At 38.8% G+C, this 23398-nt stretch overlaps 1 protein-coding gene across 1 annotated transcript in view; it reads left to right on the top strand.

Annotated features, from left to right (window-relative positions):
* The window catches only part of LOC306857037 (inactive N-acetylated-alpha-linked acidic dipeptidase-like protein 2), a gene marked incomplete at both ends in the record, with an annotated part of 254287 nt that overhangs the window by 102659 nt on the left and 128230 nt on the right, over window positions 1-23398 (top strand). Inside the window, 2 exons of the mRNA XM_079396683.1 lie at window positions 12094-12355; window positions 19925-20044. Of these exons, the coding sequence (XP_079252809.1) occupies window positions 12094-12355; window positions 19925-20044 (382 nt within the window). The remainder of the gene's footprint in view (window positions 1-12093; window positions 12356-19924; window positions 20045-23398) is intronic.

Raw genomic sequence — 23398 nt, 5'->3', positions numbered from 1 at the left:
TCACTGGTTCTCCCTGCCTGGCACTGGGTCTGCTTCAGAGCTGGCAGTCAACGAGTATCTGAACTCCGCTCTATGGTGCCTTGCTTGGTCCTCTCTATCTGCCTGGTCTTGCCACTCCTTTTGCTGCTATTGTAATCTGCCAGTTGCTGTCTGAGACTGTTCCAGTGGTCTTCCCCAGCTGTCTTTTGTTTGCTGTGTTCTCGATGTTGTATCTTTTTTTTTTTTTTTTTTCCTCGCCCACCATTTTAGATTTATTTTTCACTCTTAGTGAAAGAGAATGCACACGGAATGCTCCTTTAAATTGTGGCTTGTAGAATAGCTTTGAAAGTTCATTTGATTTGGTTTGATTCATTTGGTTCTTGTTCCCTCAGCAGCCTAGATTTACTCAAAGTCCTTTAATCAAAGTCACGCTTCCAGATTATGAAGTGTTATACTCCTTGTTATAATTAGCCCAAAGAAGCATGCTTTCATCCAGCCTTGTGTGAATCCGGGCATGAGTGATCACATCCAAAAGGCATAATGAGGTTGAGACTGTACCTCTCAGTGTCATTTGAACAAGACTTGCGCACCAACAGCTTTTGTTACATCACCAGGGAGACATTTCGCTACCCTTGTGTTGTTGGACAGAACCTTCCACATGAGAACATGGTGTTCCCACTTGTTATCCAGTTGCTTCCACTCCCTGTAAAATATAGGAATGAGTATGTCTTCTAGAGACCACCTGACCTTTACTTCAATGGGAAAAATGTATTTATGATGGAGAGAGTAAGAGCAGGGCTTGAGCGTGAATGCTTACGTCTATGATTGCGAAAGAGGCAGAAGATGAAATGCCTGGAGAGGCAAGGATTGTAGATGTGGTCTAGCGCTCCAGAACTGACCTCATTAGCACATAGGTGCTATTTCATTGGCTAGGCGAGGTTATAATAAGTGTGCAGAGTCTTTCCTGGTGCCGCAATTCTTCAGCTCTCTCACATGGTGTTGTTTCTGCGGTTTTGGTCATCATTGATGCTGACGTAGAATCCTTAGAGATTCATTTTTTAAAAAGCAGGGGAAGAATTTGTTCTATTCTGAAAAGGTTTCCTGCTGCAAATATAGGCAACTGCCGCCTTAGGAAGCATCTTGACTGCCATGGAATCTTACAAGTGGTTAAGTTGGAATGTTAAAGGCAGGAACAAATAGATAACTGCATGGACGACACAGATGAACATTTCAGGTATATAAGAATCTGCTTTATTGTGAGTTTTTATGTGAAAAGTTTGACTTTTTTTGTGACCACAGCTGGAAAAAAATAAGTTAGTTTTAGTTTTGAATAAACTCATTTCAGTTAGTTACAAAGTGTTGGGAACCTGCCTTTGCTGCCTTAAAATGCTGCTTACAGAGGCAGCTTGCTTGGTTTTAAAAACCGAGCAGTTGTGTCCATAACTAACCGAAGTCATTACCTATATCTCTGCATCTGGGCTACACAGTTACCTTTCCTAGCCCTGGGTTTTAATTGCTTCCCCCTGATGATGACATTGATTAATCTTCTGCAATGCTGAAACAGGTTCCCAGAGGGTTCTGAGCAATTGTAGTGTGCCGCAAACCCAGCTAAATGAGTTCCCTTAAAATGATGAAGAGATTAGCACACAATATCTGGAACTAATAGAGAAACAAACACCAAACAAATCCATATCAAATGCACATTTATCAAGAAAGAGTGTTACTTTTAATAGAGCAAAGTGCATTGCCTATTGTTTATGCTCCTAACCCACAAAATAAACATATTAGCTTTTCATAATGCACTTAACCTTGGGATATTATTCAACGTACTGTATAAACATGGTCATTGGAAGCTTAAATATGGTTGCTTGATGTTCGAGGAAAAAAAAACTCATATTAAAATCCTATATTAAATCTTTTCATCATATACTATACTGTAAAGTGATTGTGTCTTTTCGGAAGACTGACTATTCATATGGATTCCTTTTATGTTGTCTTTAAGAACTTTTTGAAGTTTTGACTGCATGGACCTTCAATGGAGAGACAAATCTCTTGGGTTTCGTTAAAATATCTCCAGTTATGTTTTGAAGATGAAAGTCATATGTGTTTGAAATGACATAGGTAATTGATGACCGAATTTTCATTTTCGGGTGATTCATCCTTTTAGCACCCTGCTAACTGCAATAATTATGAATCTGTATATTTTCTGATATCAGATATTTACTTCCGCATGCGTGTTTGCTGTATTTTAACATTCTAGATTACATTTTCTAAATCTCACTTTAGCAAATCTCTAAATGCATATCGATTTTACTGTGTAATGTTGTGATACCCCACGAACTGTTCATTTACAATTTTTACAATCCTAGCCCACTGTTTTCTGTACTAGCATTAAATAATATTTAGCCTAATCTTCAGCCCACTAAATTTTTGTACTAATTACATCTCCAAATATCTCTTTAATTTTGCATTGCATCAGGGTTCAGAATCCTGGCCCATTGTTTTCTGTACTCATATTAAATAATCTTTAGCCTTATCTACAGAGAATGAAAGACCACAGACTCACACTCTCATACTGCAGAGTTTAAATGAAGTGTCACTTTGACACTTTAAGGCCCTTGGGAAGACCAGCCGTGAGTACTGGGAGAAAACTGAAGACCTCTTCATCCTCCAGAGTCTCAAGAGCTCCATTCTCTTCCCTCTCTGTCTGTTTCAGTAAAAAATAAACAGTTATTAGTCAGTCAAACGATCTTGCGCAGATCACAAAGACAGCCGACGTGTGTCGGTAAGCGATAACAACGACCCCTCAAACGGGAAGTTCCTCACCTAGCTGTCTAATCTCCACCGCCATTTTGTGTTTGCTCTGTACCGCATCGTGGCTCCTCTGTTTGCCCCTTTGAAGTGCTAATAGTCTCACAAATCCGCTTTTGCATTTATTGATCCATAATGCGTTCTCTGTTACACACAACAGGGTTTAATGTGGCCCTTGGTGCTAATATGGCAGAATGCAGTAAAGCGAGGAAAATTACTGCATATTTGCAGTGGAGACCTGAACTTAAGCTTGGAAAAGAGAAAAGGGAGATGGTGGTGAAAAAAGGGAGGGTTAGAAAGAGTTCTGGGAAAGAGGGAAGGAAAGTTGTCAGAAGCTCAGATACATTGCTGAGCCGAGGCTGTGTGTTTATGGCTGGGTCCCCAGGGCATCGCACACAGGGCTATGGTTTTGAGACCATCAATCACCCATGCGCACACACACTTAAACACACACACACACACACACTCCTCTAGCACATTAACATGCTGTGTGGAGCCTATAGAGGCATCAACATGCACCAGTCGTGACTCCTCTTACCACAGTCAATTTTCAGTGTTTCCTTCCATTTTGTTGGTGCAATTAAGACATAATCATAACATTAATACAAACTTTTTTTCTCATTAACTCTACAGTCGATCACACTGCTTATTCCCAAGGAAATACACATGATTAAGAATGTGCAAAATGATTTAGCACATTCACATTGTTTGCGAGTCTGTGCATTGGATTCTCATCAGCGCTTCAGCTCTCGGAGGGTTTGATGGTGTAACACGTCCTGTGCATGTGGCGCTTTCATGGATTTCATGATGATGAAGTTTGTTATAGTTCTCGAAGGCACACTTCTGATAACCTTTTTATTATTTATGACTGTTATTAAAGGAAGTAGTAACATATAGAGTTAGCTGAAACATTAGCCTGCTGTTGTAGATACGCTGATGCAATATTTGCATGTTATCTATGAAGATCTACGCTTGCATGGGGATTTTTTCATTGATTTTGTCCTTCTTTGCTCCTTCAAGCCTCTGGTATATATGCAGTGCAGTTCTCTATGATTACTGCCTGAAACTACTGCAAAGTTCCTCCAAAATTAAGCCAATTACACCATTCTCATAAAGATGAATGGAGACATAGGAAGGACCCACTGTGGAGAGAGTTTATGCTTACAAACTATTGATTTATAATAGTAATTAGAGGCCCAAAGTCTTGTAGGTTTGGCTGTTGTTTTATTGATTTGTATGTGTTGTTGGTTGCTGTGGCTGAAGGCGTGCCAGATATCTGTTCTAAAATGAGGAAGTAACATCTGTTTGCCTGGTTAGAGTAAAATGAAAATGTTTTAGCGCTTTCTTTTTTTTTTTTTTTCTATTTCTTTAGATCTTGTTTAGTGTGAATTGTCACAATATTGGCAGATATTGCATAGTTAAGATTACAGTTTTAGAGAATTTTTGCATAAGAATAGTTTTGCTATCATGAACACTGATTCTGTACAGATTACAGGATTACTTTACAAAAAAAAAATATTTTCTCACTCATGTTGTTGCAAACCTATATGGCTTTGATTTTTTTTTTTTTTTCTTCATCTGTTCGTGTCTGTATCATGAAAGTCAACAATTTCAAGCTCCAAAATAGACATAAAGGTAGTGATAACACTTTGTATGAAGAACATATAAAAATGTATGGACTTTCAAATCAAATCAGTGCATCCACATAAAGACCACATGGTCCTTAAACAACAACAACAACTGTCAAACCTTAGTGGTTCTTGGTGATGTGAGAGAGAGAAAAAAAATGATGTTATTGACTTTAATATTATGGATGATTTTAAAGTTTGTTTTCCTACTGTGACCTCTGAAATTATATGACTTAGTTTTTCCAACCATAGTATGATAAATATATGCCATATTATTTATTTAGTCATTTAGCAGACGCTTTTATCCAAAGCGACTTACAAATGAGGACATAAGAAGCAATCAAAACCAACAAAAGAGCAACAACGTGCAAGTGCTATTACAAGTCTTGGTTAGCCTAACGCAGTACAGATTATTATTATTATTGTTATTTTTTAATAAAAAGACATAGATAAAATACAATTAGAATAGATAGTGCTAGAGTTAGAGGGTGAAGTAAAGATGGAACAGATGAGTTTTTAGCCGTTTCTTGAAGATGGGTAAGGATTCGGCTGCTCGGATCGAGTTGGGCAGGTCATTCCACCAGATGGGAACAGTTAATGAAAAAGTCCTTGAAAGTGTTTTTCTGTGTCTTTGGGATGGCACAATAATTCGTTGTTCACTTGAAGAACGCAAGCTTCTAGAGGGCACATAAGTCTGAAGTAAAGAATTTAGGTAAAGGGGAGCAGAGCCAGTGGTGGTTCTGTAGGCAAACATTAATGCCTTGAATTTAATGCGAGCAGCTATTGGTAGCCATATAATATTCTGTTTCAAGATGTGGTATATACTTTTCCATAACCCACTCTTACTGTTAGTGTTATGGATGGCCGGACACAAAATGTTACAGTTAGACGGATAAAGCATTACTCAAGGACACTTAATCAGAGACCCAATTTTGCTAGCCGATATACTGACACACAGTTGACTGGATTCGAAAGCTTCCACGAGTTTCACAGTGTAAGTAAAAACTGTAAGCAAAAACATGAATATCTGTTCTCAGCTGTGGTGAATGACAAAACAGGAAGAAAGTAGGGCTTCAAGGAACAACTTTTTTTGACAATCGAAAAAAGTCACTTATTCTGTTATTCAAGTAATATGCAACTTTAAATATATGTTCAAAAACATTGAAAAAACCTACACAACTCAAAATTTTGAACAACGTGTATGCTATGCATTTTATGTCAAACTGGCTTTAAATGTAATAATATACCATCATAGAGCTGCTTTGCAAGATCTAAATTCCCACATAATTTCAACTGGAAAGTAAATCCCCCCACTCTCATAGATCAGTTTATAACAACTAAAAGCATTTGTTGGCATTCTCAATTAGTATTTGTGGCCCCACAAAAAAGTGGGAGAAAGCCAGAGAACGAGACAGATAGAGTAAAGCTTTGAGCCAAAGCTTGGCCACAGGGCAGAAGCTCCAGTAATCCCTGGATCAGGGTCTGAAACACCTTTTCCTTTCACACACTGGCTCGTCTGGATACCAGTACAGGCTGTTCTTTGAGCAACAGTGAGATCTGTGTCAAAGGGCAGCGTCGTCTCACTGAAAAAGGATAGCTGTGCCAAAAGGAGTTTGTTAAGAAGGCCAGGTAGTATGAGACTCTGCCATGTGAAGAGGCCACGGTCGGGAACACTCTCACAGTGGCTTTGTTGTGTTTTTAGCATGGCCTCGCTGTCATGTTCAGAGCATTAGATGTAATTTAAAGATATTTGCTGTTCAGCAGCTGTGTAATGGTGATATTGGATAGAAGAAGGTCAGCATAAAACTATTAAGCGTCAACTGCCAAGAGAGCGCCGAGTCTTTAAAAGCGTCTGGTACATTATACTGGTCACATACAGACTCTGAATCTTTTCCGCTCTCTCTCACTGTCGTTTACTCAACATCTAAACTCTTTTTTTCTCTGTCCATTTTATTGTTTGACTCCATTGTACTCTTGTTTGTGCTTGTGTTAAGTTGTTTTTGAGTGTTTTACCTGTCGGTTTATTCCCCTCTGCTTACCAAAACACTCCAGATGAATGAATAGGTCTACTCAGCTGATATAAAGGGATTCACTAAGAATGAATTATGTCTGCTGGCGGTGTGTTTATTTGCACTCTGCCTGTGTTTTCGCTATTTTATGATTCAAATAATAATTCTGCAAAAGATGCAAACACACATGTTTGTTTCTGTGAATTGTGGGGACTTTCCATAGACTTATATTACTTTTATACTGACCAAACAATATTTTCTATCCCCTAACCCTAAACCTACCCCTTACAGAAAACCTGTTTGCATTGTTACACTTTCAGATAAACATCATTTACTATTTTTAAATATTTTTTCCCTCGTGGGGACTTACGATTTATTCTTATTTTTGTAAAGTTTTCTTACATTCTTGTTCTTTTATAGCGTTTTTTGGAAACGTAAATAGTCAAGGTGCTGATGTGCATGTAACAGAGTTCTGTAAAAATTTACTTATAAAAATAGCAACGCTTTATTTGTATTTTTGTGTTCACAGTTTTCAGTTGCATGGAAAACAAATACAAAAGGAATACAATTCAAGCGTTTTATTTTATTTTATATTATTCAGTGTACTTGATTGTTTTTATTTATATATTAAGAATTTTTATGATTTAATGAATTATTAGCTTTTCTTCAGCTCACAAGCCCTAGACTGATAAACCCTGCTTGATACAAAGGCAATGAAATCCACAAATGTCCAAAATACTCTGTGTAATTGGAGTGAATGAGCAACATGCAACAACCAACAAGCCATTTCATATTATTTGCACATTAGCACTATTTGTAGTAAACACAGACCATAAGTTCCTTCCTCTGTGCATTTGTTGGCTGTAGAAGTAATAAGAGGCAGTAGAGGTAGGAATAGGTGGTTTAAAAACAATGACTCAAAATTGATATTCTCAGTTGTTGAATACTCCACACTCCTAACTAAAACTCACTAATGTCCAATGTTTATTCATCTTACTCTCCCTTTGTCCTGCAGTGCTTTGAAGGCCTTGGTTGTAATTTTTTAAACCCATCTTCCATGTTTCCTCCTCACGAGGCTGCTGCTTTATTGTCGTGAACCCAGTTATATATGACTGCTTTCTTTAGGATGAATCCACTCAGAGAGGGGGAGTGATCGCGGATGTACTTGAGAATCGCTTTGCATTACTGATGCAGATGTCTTCTCTGTATCAGAAATCCGTTCAGGGCCTCCAGCTTGCCAGACAAACGTCTCTTTTTATCTCCTTTCTAAGTTCAAGGAAAGTTCAGTGTCTTTTGTTTTCTTCCTTCCTGACTGCGGGAAAGTCAACAACAATATATTTTGGGGGTTGTTTAGATGTCATGATTAATTTTTAGTGTTTTAGATGAGAGCTTGTGTTACATAGTTGTTTAAGAGTCATTGACCTAAATGCATTTGTGAATGTTGTCTGTGCATATTCATAGTATTGTAATTTTATGTTTCCATTTCACTTTATGAAACATGTATGTAACCTGTATTTTTTCTTCTGCCGTGTTGCATTTTCCCAGCCATGCAAAACTAATTTGCTTTACACATCACAAAACATGACACAATCTGTTGTACTACCATTTAAATATTTTGGGATGATAAGATATTGTTTTATACGTTTTAAAAGAAGCCTGTTATGCTCACCAGAGCTGCATTTATATATTCAGAAATCTAAAATCATTCTAATTATTTAAAAATGTAATTTATTCCTCTGATGGCAAAGTTGAATTTTCATCATTAGAATTTGATCATTTTAATATGCTGATTATATATGTTTGTGGAAACCATGACACATTTTCAGGCCTTTTTGATGAACGGAAAGTTCAAAAGCATTTATTTGAAAAATAAATTGTTTCTTGAATTATAAATGCCTTTACTGTCACTTTTGATTGCTATAATGAATCCTTGCTAAAAACAATATTTCTTTTAAAAAACCTGATCCCAAACTTTTGAATAGTAGTGTGGCTAATGGGATTATAATCAATTATCCTTTGTTCATTTCAAGCTGACATTTGTACGGTCTTTTATGTGTTAAATGGAAATATTTGTAAGAATTTTTTATGTATTTGTAATTGATATGGCAAATGCAAATTTTATTTTTAATTTCAGCTTCTTGGGGACAAAAAGAGCAAATTAAATTGATTTGAAACTTTTCCCCCATTAATCACCACTTTTGAAATGTTCCTTTGAAGGACAGGAGGGTCACACATTTTTAACGGAGTGAAAGCTTCCACAGATATCTCCTATACAGTATCTTTCTCTTTGTTTGGCTCTCTAACACACTATGGCCTCTTCAAGGACCCTGGGGGACAAAAAAAGCCAAGCGCTTTTATATGGTGTGGGACTCAGTACCACCAGTCTTATCAACCATAATAGTACCGCCACAGTTCAATAGCCACCCGGATGACATGCTAGCCTCACCCAAGCAAAACCCAGGCGACCACCTGCAAGATACATCAGCTGTCAATCATCTCCGCTCAACCGTATTTAATTAAAGAGGCTAGGGATTCATTCCTTCACTTGTATTTGCTCAACATAAAGATGGAGAATGCTCGCACCAAAGCACAAATTCAAGTTATGTTTCTAGCAAAGGGAATTATGGCAGTTTGACATGGGCATATTCATTCTGATAGGATAATTGCTTTGAAACTTGGAGAAATAAAGCCTCATCTGGCTGCTTTGTTGAAAGACTTCCTGTGCAAAAATGGCTGATTTTTGTTGCTTGACAGGAGAGCAGGGCTCCTCTCCTGATGTCTATATTAGTCTCAGTAACAGATGGTGCTGAGTTAAGGATCTGCCGTTAAGGGTTTGCAGACTCCTCTTGTTTCTAGCCAGCGGTGTTAGCCATGAGCCGGGTTTGTGCGAGGCAGTGACTGATCTTTTCTCCAGGCGGAGGAGAAAGCATCAATCATCAGGTCGTGCTGTGGAGAGCACCTCCACAAACGCTGCTCCACAAGAGGCTGGATTTGGTCAAGCTGTGACCGATAGGATTGGTGATTAGTTTTGCCGTCTTCTGCTCTGATCTCTTTTGGGATTGGTCAGTGGAAACTCTGTGGAGGTTGAGGATAATGTCTTTGTTGTAAATGGACCCAGAGTTAACTGATTTGACCTTTTATTGAAAGCATTGAGTGACTGAGTAATAAGTTAACGTATGTCACCACGTTACCGATTCATTTGGCTGATTTGTTTCACTTTAAGTCATGTGTTTTGATGCAAACATGAATGTGAACATTGAATGCAAACTAAAAATCTGTTCTGGGCCTTCACCTTTAAAGATACGGCTCCTTTTTTAATCTCATTTTTACGTTTTAGTTTTCATTTGCCTATGCTTGGTCATTTTTATTTATTTGTTTATTGATTGATTGATTAATTCATTTATTCATTCATTCCATAAAAAAAATAGAAGTTATTCCATACTGATCCCCAGACTTTTAAGTGTAGACCCATTCTAATTCACCAAGAAGTGACATTCCTTTGTAATTTGATTCAAACTGGTCGCTCTAAAACTGGTCACACAATCATTTGGGGGAATGGTTCCTCCATAAATAATGTCCTGGGTTACTATTTAAGTCTTGTGCCAGCCGCAGTGGGGGTGGAGGTTGGAGCATTACCTGAGAGAGGTTAGGATTGATCATCTCCACTCATGCAGAGCACGCTTTTAATTAGATTACCCAGGCACCCATGCACAGCCGTGAGGGATTGGACACACTCTGTCAGGTCACAGTGGCTCAATGTGGGGCTGGACTGCTTGTCCGCTCTCTTGAATCACTGGATGAGTCTTGTGCTTGAGAAGCTAGAAGGAAACTTGCTAAACTGCTTGCTTCCGTAACGGTGGTGCATTTTTAAGCAGGAATACCATCGTGAGGGAATTTAAAACTTTTCTGTCCATACTGTCCATATAGAAAAAAATGTACATACCACAAAAAACATACTATATATTAATTTTAAAATATTTTTTTTGTTTGTTTTTTAATCTCATATGGACAGTATGGACAGAAAAGTTTTAAATTCCCTCACGTTGGTATTACTGCTTAAAAATGCACTACTGTTACGAAAGCAAGCAGTTTTGCAAGTTTCCCTCTAGATTCTCAAGCTATATATATATTATATATATATATAGTTGATTGCCGAATGACTTTACTTCAGGATTCTAAATATTTATTTATTTATTTATTTATCTATCTTTGATTCTAACAATTTAAAACTTTCAGGAACAATTTGACTTAATTTATTTTATTTGAGTGTGTGTGCGTGCGTGTGTGTGTGTGTTTATTTAGTGTTCTATTTTTGTGTTAGAATTTGTTTTGGTTTTGTGTTGTTTTGCACCCACTATTGGCATGAATAATTAGTCATTTGAATATCTGTGTGATTTATTTATATTAATTACTTGTTTTTCTGGTCAAGTTTAGCAGCTTCTTGTATTCTGATCTTGTGATTAATTGTGTTTTTGTTGAGGTCTGTGTGACCCTACAATATTTCTGATAGGAAACATAGCCTAAATCACACAATACCGACTAATTTGCATAATTAGTAAAACTGAAATCAGTGCATAGTTACTTCATCTAAGTAGTGAACTGATCAAAGTTCAGTCAAGAAATGTTCTCAAGTAAATAACTTTAGCTAAGAAAACATCCTGTGAAACCTCCTTTTTTACACAGAGCACTTTGCAAGACAGAAACAGTACACAGATTAGAATTTAATAAAGAATATTTGTTGTGTATAAAACATCTCTCAGCAGATAGCAGACCAGACATAGTCTGTATTTTTCAGGTGGCAGGATGTTTTCGCTTCTCTGTTTTTGATTTTTTTTTTTTTTTCATCTAAAAAAGCTATAATAGAGAACGGTTATAGAACTAATAGAGATCTGTTAGCGGAGAAGAGGAACAATCTGTCCCAGTTTGCGTCTAGGTAGAGCATATTGAAGGTTTCATGTGGCAATGATCAACTTCTGCAAATTCATCATGGTGGATAAAGAGGAAAAAAGTGCAATTAAATTATTTATAGTCTCTGGAGGCTCTTGGCTCACTTTGTTTTGAAGATTGAGAGAATGGGCAGGCCTGCTGTGTCTCTCCTATAACATCACAGAGTGAGCTCTGGCATGCTGATGGGCCTGAGAGCTCTTAAAGTTTCCAAGTTACAAGATAACAATATGTTTCTCTTTGTGCCTTCCACGTGCCGTGACGGGTAAGAAATAAGCGAAGCCGAGCTGCCAGAGCACCTTAGCAGCGCTTCATTTCTCTCTCTCATGTTTAACCGTCTGTTGCTAATTTACTTTCTCTCCTGGCAATCCTTTTTTAATAGTGCATCCGTTTGTTCAGGAGACAATTGATTCCCTGCACTGCCATATTCATCAGTTACATTAACTGAAGCTTGTCCGGAATATGAATTATGGAGGCCGTCTCTCCATTTCTGTCCCTCGTTTCTAGCTGCAGCTTCACGTCAATAGACCATGTAAATACCTTTGAGGAAAACAAATGTTAACCTAAAGTCAACAATGTGCTAATTACGCTAATGATAATGAGACTTGCACATATTCATCAATGCTTTGTTAAGTGTCTTCTTGTTGTTGGGTCGTGAAGGGAGCCTTCAAAATCCTTGAGGCATTTATTGTTTCCTTGCTGTTTTGTCTGCTTCGACACAGGGACTTTGACAGCTTGTCCAATCTCATGGAAGAGTCCAAGGTCAGGTACATCGCTCAGCGGTGGGAGGAGCTCGGATTAAAAGATGTCCAGGTGACCAATCACACGGCTCTCCTGAGCTATCCCGGACCCGCCCTCAGCACGATCACTGATATAAGTGGAAACCAGTGTTACCTGCCCAGTGGAGCGAGGTGTGACCAGACGTTCACATCTACGACTGAACCATTTGCCTATGCAGCCTATTCGGCTATGGGAAATCTATTGGTGAGTTACATGTATACAGTTGTACTCAAGTATATACTCAAGCGATCAACGACACTAACGATAGTGATTGAAATATCAGCTATGGATCCAGAACATTGAAAAAAGTATAATGTGATAATGTCAGCACTTCATGTTGTAATCAGCTTGTAGTTCAGCTCTCTATTGATTATTTTGGACCAAAAAAGTAAACGATACATTTAGTCCTGATTCTCTTAGAATTCACACTGTCAACATTGAAACTAAGATACAAAACAAAAGGCATAAGGATATTCCCAACAATTCAAAACAGTGCTGTGTGCTTGTTGTTTGTGTATACGTGTGGTATTTTTACCAGCTTATAACTCACAAAGAGCTTATAAAATATGTAAAGGAGTCAAAACAGCGCCAGGAGATACTGCACATACAAACAAGATCTACTACAAGAAAGCGGCGGTTCTGACACCGGTACCAAACTGTACTGGCCTACATTACTTCTATGACAAGAAGAACTAGGTGTGCTTGAGCATTTTGTCCTTTATGGTCACATCTTGTTTTGTTTATATGTCTTTGGTTCAAAACATGAAAAGGTGGGTCTCAGGCCACTTGTTTGGTGCGCACTAAGGTTTAAATGGCAGCATTCACACTTGACTTGCACACATAAACTGCACCTGCCAAGTGTAAACACACCCTTAAATGCATTAGATTATGCAAACAAAACCTAAAATGTGGTAATTTGCAGATGTTACTTCAAAGATCTATTTATAAATGTTCTAACCCATATAATTTTTTTTCAGTGTAACCCAATTTGCCTGAATTTTGTTTAAGAAATTAATACTTTAATTCAGTAAGAATTTAATAAATTGATCAAAAGTGACAGTAAAGGAATTTACAATGTTTTAATAAAAAAAATTAATAATCTTGTCAAATAAAAAAAATCAGGTTTTTTTACAAAAAAAAGCAGTGCAATAGTTTCTAACATTGATAATAAGAAGAAATATTATCTAATATCAGAATGATTTCCAAAGGATCATGCGACTTTGAAGACTGAAGTAATAATGCTGAAAGTTCAGTTTTTCATCATAAAACTAAATTAATTTTTTTTAAGATATTAAAGTGGAAAATAGTCATTTTAAAATGCTAATAATATTTCACAGTATGACAATTTAACTTTATTTTTGATCAAATAATTGCAGCCTTACAGAGCTTAAGGTTAATGTTTCAGTAATGTGGTTTCTTTATTTATCCCGGCCCCACCAATGAAAATTATTCAAAAAAGTTGAAACTTTGCAAGTCGTAAAACTGAGTATGATAATGGAACAGCATCTGTTTTAATGCTCAAACGTCTCAGGTTACGTATGTAACCATGGTTCCCTGAGAGTAGGGAATGAGACACTGCGTCCTCTAGGGGTCACGCCTCGGCGTGACCGGTGTCTTGAAGCATATATCTATTCACGACAATAACATTGGCCGGCGACAGCCTATGACGTTACTACCGGCGCGGCCACAGTATAAAGGGGCGCCGGGAAAATATGTCATTCACTTCTTCGTCTGAAGCTTGCATCCGAAGCATGGCACCAAACCTAGAGGATGCAGTGTCTCGTTCCCTACTCTCAGGGAACCATGGTTACATACGTAACCTGAGACGTTCCCTTTCGAGGGACACTGTCCTCTAGGGGTCGCTATGGGGAACGGAATACCCAGCCACCATGCTGAGGGGAGTGCAAGCCAAGCACAAAAGGCAAGCACTAAGTACCAACTCTACCCGGCTAAGGGAGTTGCCCCTGGGACGGTACGATGGCTGTCAGTGACATTATCCCCTTCGGCCAAAGGCCTGAGCTGCATACCCCAGAACTTACCTGTTAGGGGCTCGACCCAGGGTAGAGCTCAAAACAGAAACAGAAGAAGAGATTCCTTTAAGGGGATACGACCAAGCACTTAGGATAGTAACTCTTGGCCTGTCACCCAGGGGCTACTAGGTGAAGGAACTGGCTCAACAGATCCTTGGTAGCAACACCCTGTTCAAGTAGTATCACTGGGGATACATAGGTAGAGTGGGGCCCAAGGTGAAACCGGGGCCTGATTGACTCAAAGAATGGGTACGAAGCTGCAGCATGTAACCCATATCGTACAAGATTTTAGAAAGACCGCAAAACACTTGGTGTGCGATCTTACCACAACGTGGCTTTCAGAAAGTGCACAGAGATATACGTGCGCACTTACCATATCATGGATTTGAAATATTCTCGGCAGGGAGCAGCATGCTCATAGGTGACCCTCTATGCTGAGGGGAGCAAAGCTAGCTCTACCATGGCAGAGCTCTGGAGAGCGGAGAACTTAACTCTCAGCATGAGAGGGAGCTCAGACACTCAGAAGGGAGCGGCATGCTCATAGGCGACCCTCTAAGTTGAGGGGAGCAATGCCAGCTCGACCAACAAGGAGAGCTTGGGAGGGAGCAGCATGCTCATAGGTGACCCTCTATAGTGAGGGGAGCAATGCTAGCTCTACCATGGCAGAGCTCTGGGGAGTGGAGAACTCAACTCTGTGTGAGAGGGAACTCAAATGCTCAGAAGGGAGCGGCATGCTCATAGGTAACCCTCTATGGCGAGGGGAGCAATGCTAGCTCGACCAAACAACAGCCTACCAGGGAGGCAGAAGGTGGCCCAACAACCTGGCATGACTGTTAACCGGAGCTCTAGAGAGCGGAGGCCTAACTCTCAAAATAGGAGAGGGACTCAGACACTCAGTTTTGGGAGCGGCATGCTCATAGGTGACCCTCTAGGGTGAGGGGAGCACTGCTGAGCTCAACCAACAAGGACAGCAACCGACAGCGACTGAGACGGTCCCTACGACACAAACTGGGAACAAGAGGTGCATAGCTAGCTCTTGCAATGAGGGGAGCACACCCTAGCTCGACCAGAAGGCAGTGCCAGAATAAAAGGACAGTCCAGCAGCACTCAAAGGGAGACTGTCATCTGTTAGTAAGCAAACGTAGTCCTACGCTCTCCATCTTGATAGAGAGCATAGACCAATGGGTTAGGCAAAAACCATACATGTCTGAAGAGCTATCGCTCCTCAGAGCTAAAGCACTCAGGAAGGGTTTCCGCAGAAACACCTCTCACTCATACCTCCGGGAAAGCAGTGTACTCAAGCCCATTCCATGGAGGGGCGATTCACTGGTTCGACCGTAAGGACAGTGTGACTCAAATCTCAGGAAGCCCCTCGATGCGAGACACGAGTAGCGCATCCTGGCCAGGGCAGCTTCTCGAAGCAAACATCCAGCCAGGAGGTCAGGGAGCACATCACGAAGCAATAATCTTTGAAAAAGGCTCAGCCTGAACCCGCAAGTCCTGGGTTGCAGCGCTATAGTGGGACCTGAAGGCCAAGGAGCCTAGCGACTTCTGTTCTGCCCATGAACCGCGAATCGCGGGCAATGGGCAGATAATCCTCACCGCACTCGAAACGCACAGCATGTATTCAGTTCCCACGGGAGTGAAACGTGCTCCACCCACACGCTAGATTACCTCTGGAATCAAGCGAGAACGGAGCCGCCGCCACCACGAATACGTTGCTATTCCAGCGAGAGGCGAACACACTCATGCAGACATGGGTATTACAACTTGCTCTTCACCACACACACACACAACCCGCGAGCCGTGTGAAACTGCGGGTATCAGAACAAAGCCTCCATGCGAGAGAACATGCACTCCTAGTCATGCTTAGCTTCTGCTAACATAAACAAACGGTCAGTGAAGACGAAGAAGGGAATTACATATTTCCCCGGTGCCCCTTTATACTGTGGCCGCACCAGTAGTAACGTCTTAGGCTGTCGCCGGCCAATGTTATTGTCATGATTAGATATATGCTTCAAGACACCGGTCACGTCAAGGCGTTCCCCATAATGACCCCTAGAGGATGCAGTTCGAAGTTCCCTCGAAAGGGATCACACCTGTTCCATTCCTGGTTTTCCATTTCCCGCTCATTGGTGAGTGAAACCCCGATCCAAGCACCACCCAATACAACCACCCCACACTACAAATTAAACTTTCACATTTTTGATCTTCATGCTAGGTAAAAATTCCTGGTCCATTCCATTTCACTCTACTCACATACTCTGGTCTGAAACATCATGAAAATAAACGTTAGTCACATAAATATCAGCACTAGAATGCTACTCGACCAATCAATTTTGAGGACTTGAACTAACTGTTTTATCATTTTTAATAGAGTAACAAGAATCATGGAACACAAAGTTGCTTGTTGACCTTTTGTATTATTGACTGTACTGTGCAATAAATGCATTGCATTGCCAGTTGCAGCTGAATTAGCGTTCTGCTCTCACTCTCACTTTCACAGCCCTGAAAGGAAGGTTAAAACAAATCCATTATGCAAGACTGAACCCATTTCACACATTTGTATGGCATATTCTCCAGCTATTTTTAGAGGTTATGCTTTCTGTCTCTAAAGGGAACTGGAAATGTCTAAGGAAGATGCATTGCCAGTATCCGTTTCAAGACAGACACACTGCATCTAACAGGGATAAGCTTCAGTAAAAAGTTCTTGGAGTCAGTCACAGTCGGTCTTTCATGTCGTCCTCTACAAGGAGGGGTCAAAGTCATCCATCAAAACGCTGCACATACTCAAGGCTCTGATGTAAATTAAACTGCATTTGCAATGTCTAAAACTCAGCAGGGAAAAACAAATATGACTGGCTTGATGGATGAAATGCTCGGGGATCTCGTGCCGAGGCGTTAGATTCATCCAGCTATCCTGAGCCGCTCATGGGTCACTGGCCATTTAACATTATGTACTTTTACCAACTCCCAGCTCCACAGCTGGGCTTAAAAATTCTAAATTTTTTCCACTGAAAACATAGAGATGCACAGCATTACCACAGTCACATATCCACTGACAGCTTTGACCTGCAGAGCAGTATAACTAATTGTGCGAACTATAAAGTAATAATGGCGTACTGAAAAATATGTATAGTCAAGCCCTATTTTAGGAATGTGTCATAATAGATTTCATATATATATTGTTTTTTTTGTTTTGTTTTTTCCCCCCAGTAAATTGAGTAAAATCAAAGAAGCATTAAATTAAAGGTTTAATACAATTTGTTAAATTGAGTCATCTACACCTATAATTATGCTATTAATTGCACTTTTTATTATTATTTTTTTAATCTAATGTCATTCCTTTCTTCCATCCTTCATCCGTTTTTTATTTTATTTTACCACAATGCAATCAACAAAGAGATCCCATTGTGCGTTTTCTTTTCTTCAAGGAATCTATAAATGTCACTTTGTCCCCAGCATTTTGCTCAATTCAAAGAGCCAAATCATTTGAAGTCTAAACAAGAAACAAACACAGAAAACTGCAGGTAATATTATAGCTTGTGGTAATTTGAGTGGAGGCTTTACCTCTGGTCAGTAATAAGTTTGAGGGGGCTCCCGAGGGTAATTAGTTTTGAGGAGTTAAATCCTCCGTGCTCGCTGGCTGTTTCTCTCCAGACCATATTAGTGATGATCAAGTATAGGCGCTGGGCAATTACTGCTTTTAATTTCTCTGCGAAGAAAGTGAGGCCAGGTAGGGAGAATGAAAGTTCCTCTTCTTTTCTTTTGTGTTGCTGGGCTACTCACAGACATGGGTCTTCTACTTTTTTATTTGAGCCAAACACCCATTTTAATGTTGAATTTTTATCATTGACCTATATTAACTTGTATCTTATTAATGCTTCCCTTAAATTCAAAGCCATTAAAATGGTGGTTCTTAATCTTTTTGGCTCCTCCCATTGCCTACAGTAATATTCAAATGGAACACCAACCCTAGATTCTGTAAATTAAATGCAGGATTCCAGAAGTTTACATAACTGAATATTTTTAACACATTAATTTACAGGGCTTTTCTATTTATGATTTACAGGATAGCATTTATTTATTTATTTATTTAATCACTACTTTAATTAATTCAATGAAGAAAAAAGTCATCTTGAGTCTTGAGGCCCCCTAGTGGGCCTCAGCCCTTTGAATGAGAACCACTGCATTTAAAGTATTAATTACTGATGAGTCATATACTTGTACATTAATAATTTGTAATTTCACAAAAAAACCCTTTGAAATCAAACAACAATTGGTTGACACCCTGCAGCGTTGTCACACACCCGCCCTTCATTAAGCCTGTTTTTGATAAATAAAGATAGATCTCTAAAATTGGTCATTGTTTTAGAACATATCAGCCACACAGAGTATTCGATGTTGCAGCTGATGTATGAAGAAGTGTAGAGAGAGAAAAAAAAAATCCCTGCTCTATATGCGCTCCATGAAACGGCTTGCTCTGAGTGTTTCCTTTGATACGTGAGCTATACTGTTGGGAGTGGTCATTTGTATTCATTTAACATTGATAGTGTTATAGAAAAAGTAAAGCGGTGAAATGATGAAACGTTTCTGCAACACCTAGACAAAGCTGGTGTGTTAACATAGTTCAAATTGTAATCTTACATGGATATTTACAAAAAGTTCAATCAGATGGACACAAGAAGGGCAATTTGAATTCCTTTGAAATTTCAAGAGCTTCTCACTGTAATAATGCTTCACGGCCTCTTGCAAAATTAACTGAACATTGAGCAATGTAGAATTTTTATTCACAGAGGACATGCCGTCTGGCCTCTAAAGGCGCCACGTGATTGGCGTGGTATTTAACATTCTCCTCAAAATAATGTTTAATTATGGGGTGGGTATTTCTTTCCGCTCCTCAATCACGTAGATGTGAAAACAATTGTTATTTTCCTCTAGCTGCTTCGAGTCGCCGGGGGTGAGATGACTCGTGAAAGGAGCCGTCGCTCGTCTAGAAAAGCTATTTGTTCACCGCAGTGCGTGCCCTCGTTAATTTCATTACCTTAATGACAGCCTCTCAGTGCAAATCTCATCCATTCTCAATTTTCTGCCACTTCTTTGGGGTTAGACGGAACACTTTTCTAATGCAAATGCGGACATTAGTGATAAATCCCATCTTTCAATGGTCTTGTGGTTTCGTGATACCGACTTGATGTACTCTCCTTCCCGGAATCATGTTTCATTTCCCCCTAGGCCCAAAGAGAAATGAATCAAACTCAGGTAATGCATTTCCACTTTGTGTCTCCAGGCCTTAAATAGCATTTAGTTTTACCCCACCTCATCAACCCTCGTCAGTCGGAGGCACTCGCTTTTCTTAAACTCACAAACTGGGGTCTGGTTTACTAGTGCAGACTAAATGACGAAAAGGATGCCGCGGCCTGTAGCTGCCATGAATCTGCCTTGAATTCTTTCAGAGCTGTGACATCTATGCCGTGTTTGTGCATGATTTATAGTGCTTTGGCTAATATATGTACTTGTCCCCCATTATACATAGCCTGAGATGTTCACTTTGTTTTCACTCGTGCTTTGCTATCTGTAATGAATGTGACAACTAGCTTTATGGGGTGAGTTACGTGAGTCACAACATTGCAAATCAGAGGCTTGTTATTCGTCACACACACACACACAAACACAGTGAGAGAGGTCAGCCTGAACCATTTTAAAATTGTAAATGTTTAAAAATGTTTCCTTTTTTTCCCAGGCGGAGGTGGTGGATATTCAGTATGGGAGCCCAGAGGATTTGAGACAAGTCCAAGCCAGTGCAAATGTGACCAATAAAATAGCACTGTTGAAACTTGGACAATCACCTTTGCTGTACAAGGTATGTTGTTAAATTAATGTTGATCTATCTGTCTATGTATCTGACAAAAGAATCACTGAAAAGTTAAGGACAAAGAAATTAAATTAAAATGATTAATATATTAGGGAAAATGCATGCATTTAATCCGTCCAAAGAGATGCTAGTCACTTGTGATTGACTAAATTAGATTGACTTAGTCTCATTAGACCAACAAATAACCGTGATTATTAAACTTGCATTTAATCATGACAAGAGATTTAAGCGAGTTATTTCATTTAATGAAATCACTGGCAGCTGTTTGGGAAATAATTATATGTGATTATTGCATAACAATTATGGCTATAAGCAATAAACTAAGGCTATAAATAATTACAGCTCAAGTCGTTTACCATTACTTAACAGTGTAAACCATCTCTGAAAACCTTGACCAAGATAATTACTTCAAACTCAGGTCTTTGTGTCATTAGAATAATATTTTCATTAGAGTAATATGATCATTGTAATTGGTATTTATTAGTGGGTAAAGCACAGGTGATATCTTATAATTTGGTGACTTGAGGAAAGACACCTGTTGGCTTTGTTGGCTTTGTTTTCATAGCATCTCTATAGAAGGTTTGAAACATTTTCAAACCTAATACATGATTACTGCACATTCGAGCAGTGGTTCTCAAAGTAGTTTTTGTAAATGTGACTTGTTCTCAGATCTCATTCATTTTCATACTGTGTTGATTATACATGCAAGGGCAAATGTGGTTTGTGTACAGTTTCATTTCTTCCCCACTTTCATGTGCTTATTTGGTGTTGAGTGCACACACACACACTGCTGCATGTTGTGCAAACACATTGTTGCATGTAGTGTGTGCCAGAATTTAACCACTACTTTGAGTGAATACAGATTTGAATTTCATGCTATTTTAGACAAATCAATTAAATGACTTGGAACACATTGCACAGATGAGCTAGATTATGGTAATTAATGTGCTTTTTGGAGCTTCAGTTGTTCCAATCACCATCTCCACCTCCCTCATCCTTGTGTTTCTTGGTTAATAAAGTCATATGGGTTTGGACTGCCATGAGGTTGAGTAAATGACAAGAATTTCACTTTGTACAAACACTCATTTTCATATTGCTCCTGCAAAGCAGTATCACTTTTTATTTGTTTATTTATTTTGGAATATTTTATTCAATGAAGAGTGTATCTTTTTGATTATTCAGCTAAAAACAGTAAAAACTATAGCACATGCAGTTTTTATAGTTTTTGTTTTATTCAGTAAAAGCTTTTTAATTTAATTTAATTAATTAATTTATTTATTTATTTATTATTATTATTTTTTTGAGAATGTACTCACCCTCAGGCCATGCAATATGAAGATGAGTTTGTTTGTTCATCAGAAAGAAATTTGAGAAGTTTAGTATTTCATCAGTTGCTCACCATTGGATCCTCTGCAGTGAATGGGTGCCATCAGAATGAGAGTATAAACAACTGATAAAAACTTCACAATAATCCACAAGTAATTCACACGGTTTCAGTTAATCAGTTAGCGCCTTGAAAAAATTGCTTTCTCCAGTGTAAAAAGAATCAGGAGAGAAATCTGAATCAGGAGAGAAATATGCACAATGTGCACAATATTTGGAATCTCATTATGATGGCACCCATTTGCTGCAGAGGATCTGTTGTTGAGCAAGCGTTTTTCTGAATCTGTTGTGATTAAGGAACAAATTCATCTACATATCAGATGGCCTTATGGCCTTTCAGCTAAATGAATAATGACAGTCAGATTATTGGAGAGAGGCTACTTCATAGGGTAGCACCACCAAAAAAAAGTACCTCAGTATTAGAGAGGTCACATGTGCCTTCTGATAGTAACATCTTTAACATGCATGTATTCTTTTTAACGTCAAAGAAATGGATGTATTTTACTAAATGCTAAATAAATCATTAAATAAAGCTGGATGGGTTATAATGTAGAAGCATGTTTTCATATTTCATAAGATTTCAGCTATTCAGTAGCTATGTGATTAATCCACAGTAAGATCTGGGGCAGTGTCTTCACATTGCTGCTGTACTCAATGTCACTCACAAATGTGCCCTCCATCAAGGATGCATGGATAAGAACATCTAGAAGCTGAAATCAGATAAAAACCTTTTGATTTTATATCAGTAATTTCCTGTTGAATTCTGTGAGTGTAGAAATGCACACTTGTCAAGTGTCTTTGACTGGGTCATCAGAAAAGTTCTAGCTACAATATCTTATCTCCTACAAGCCATGTAATTAAACAACAAAATTCATGAAAGAGTTCCTGAAAAGAAACAGAAATTATGTAATGCAAGGATGTAACAGGGAGAAATTTTCATTTGTTTAGAACCTAAACTATAAAAAACTATAACAATCTTTTCTTTTTTCTCTCCAATAATACTCATTGAGTTTTGACAGGAAGTGTCTCTGAGTTTGCACATGTGCATTTCATCAGCAAAGATTCCATTGTTATGACTGTATGATGCAGGTAATAGTGACCTTTGGGAGCACTAGACTCTTGATTGGAATTCTAGCCCTGTATCAGGTACTCAGTGTCATTTGTTTGGGAAGAGTTATTGATTTTCTTTAAAGCAAGTGCTTATGCTCAGTCTGCGAGGATCAAGCATTTTGACTGCTCCTCCTCAGACAATTAGCCCAGAGAATGATGGCACTTTTGATCCGAGACCTTAATCTAGCATCTCTGTCGCCATGCACACTCCTGTGCTGGCACGGCTTGCTCTCACACAGTCCAAATGAGGATAATAAAGTAAATTTGACTTACAGTATTCAGCTCAGTTTTGGTAGAAACACTTTTATGGGATTTTTAAAAGGTTTATGGGCTTTTGTTGTGTCTCTCTTCACAATAAAACAAGAATTATGGCTTATGATGTTATGCTTGGCAGCATGCAACATTCATAACAAACAGCGTAGTATAACAATAATTCAGTTAACTCCAAAAGCCTTTTAATATTCAATTCAAGCTTCAACCTTAGAATATAGTCTCAAAATCATGGGTAGTATCTAAATAGGCTGTTCTCTTTGAAAGATAGATGTGTGTGTCATTAACATAATATAATGAACAAGGGTACATGTAGCAGAGAACAGTTTTTTCCAAAGTGGCTGTCTCGGTTTTGTTGGTGTCGTTCTATTTGCTTTTCTTTTTTCCTTACTTTCCCCAGCAGATTTCCCTAGGGTGCACGACAGTTCCTGTCCTCCCCTGAAGGTGCTGAAATGGAAAATATTTTAGGAGTATACACATTTACTGTATTTTTGTAAATGTCTCCCCTGAGTTAATCAACAGATATGAACAGAATGTCTTTTTCTGAAATAACGCTAATGTCACCCTCAAAATTAGCTC

The sequence above is a fragment of the Barbus barbus genome (genome assembly GCF_936440315.1).
Source record: "Barbus barbus genome assembly, chromosome: 37".
NCBI lineage: Eukaryota > Metazoa > Chordata > Actinopteri > Cypriniformes > Cyprinidae > Barbus > Barbus barbus.
This window is presented reverse-complemented; position numbering and strand designations above follow the sequence as displayed.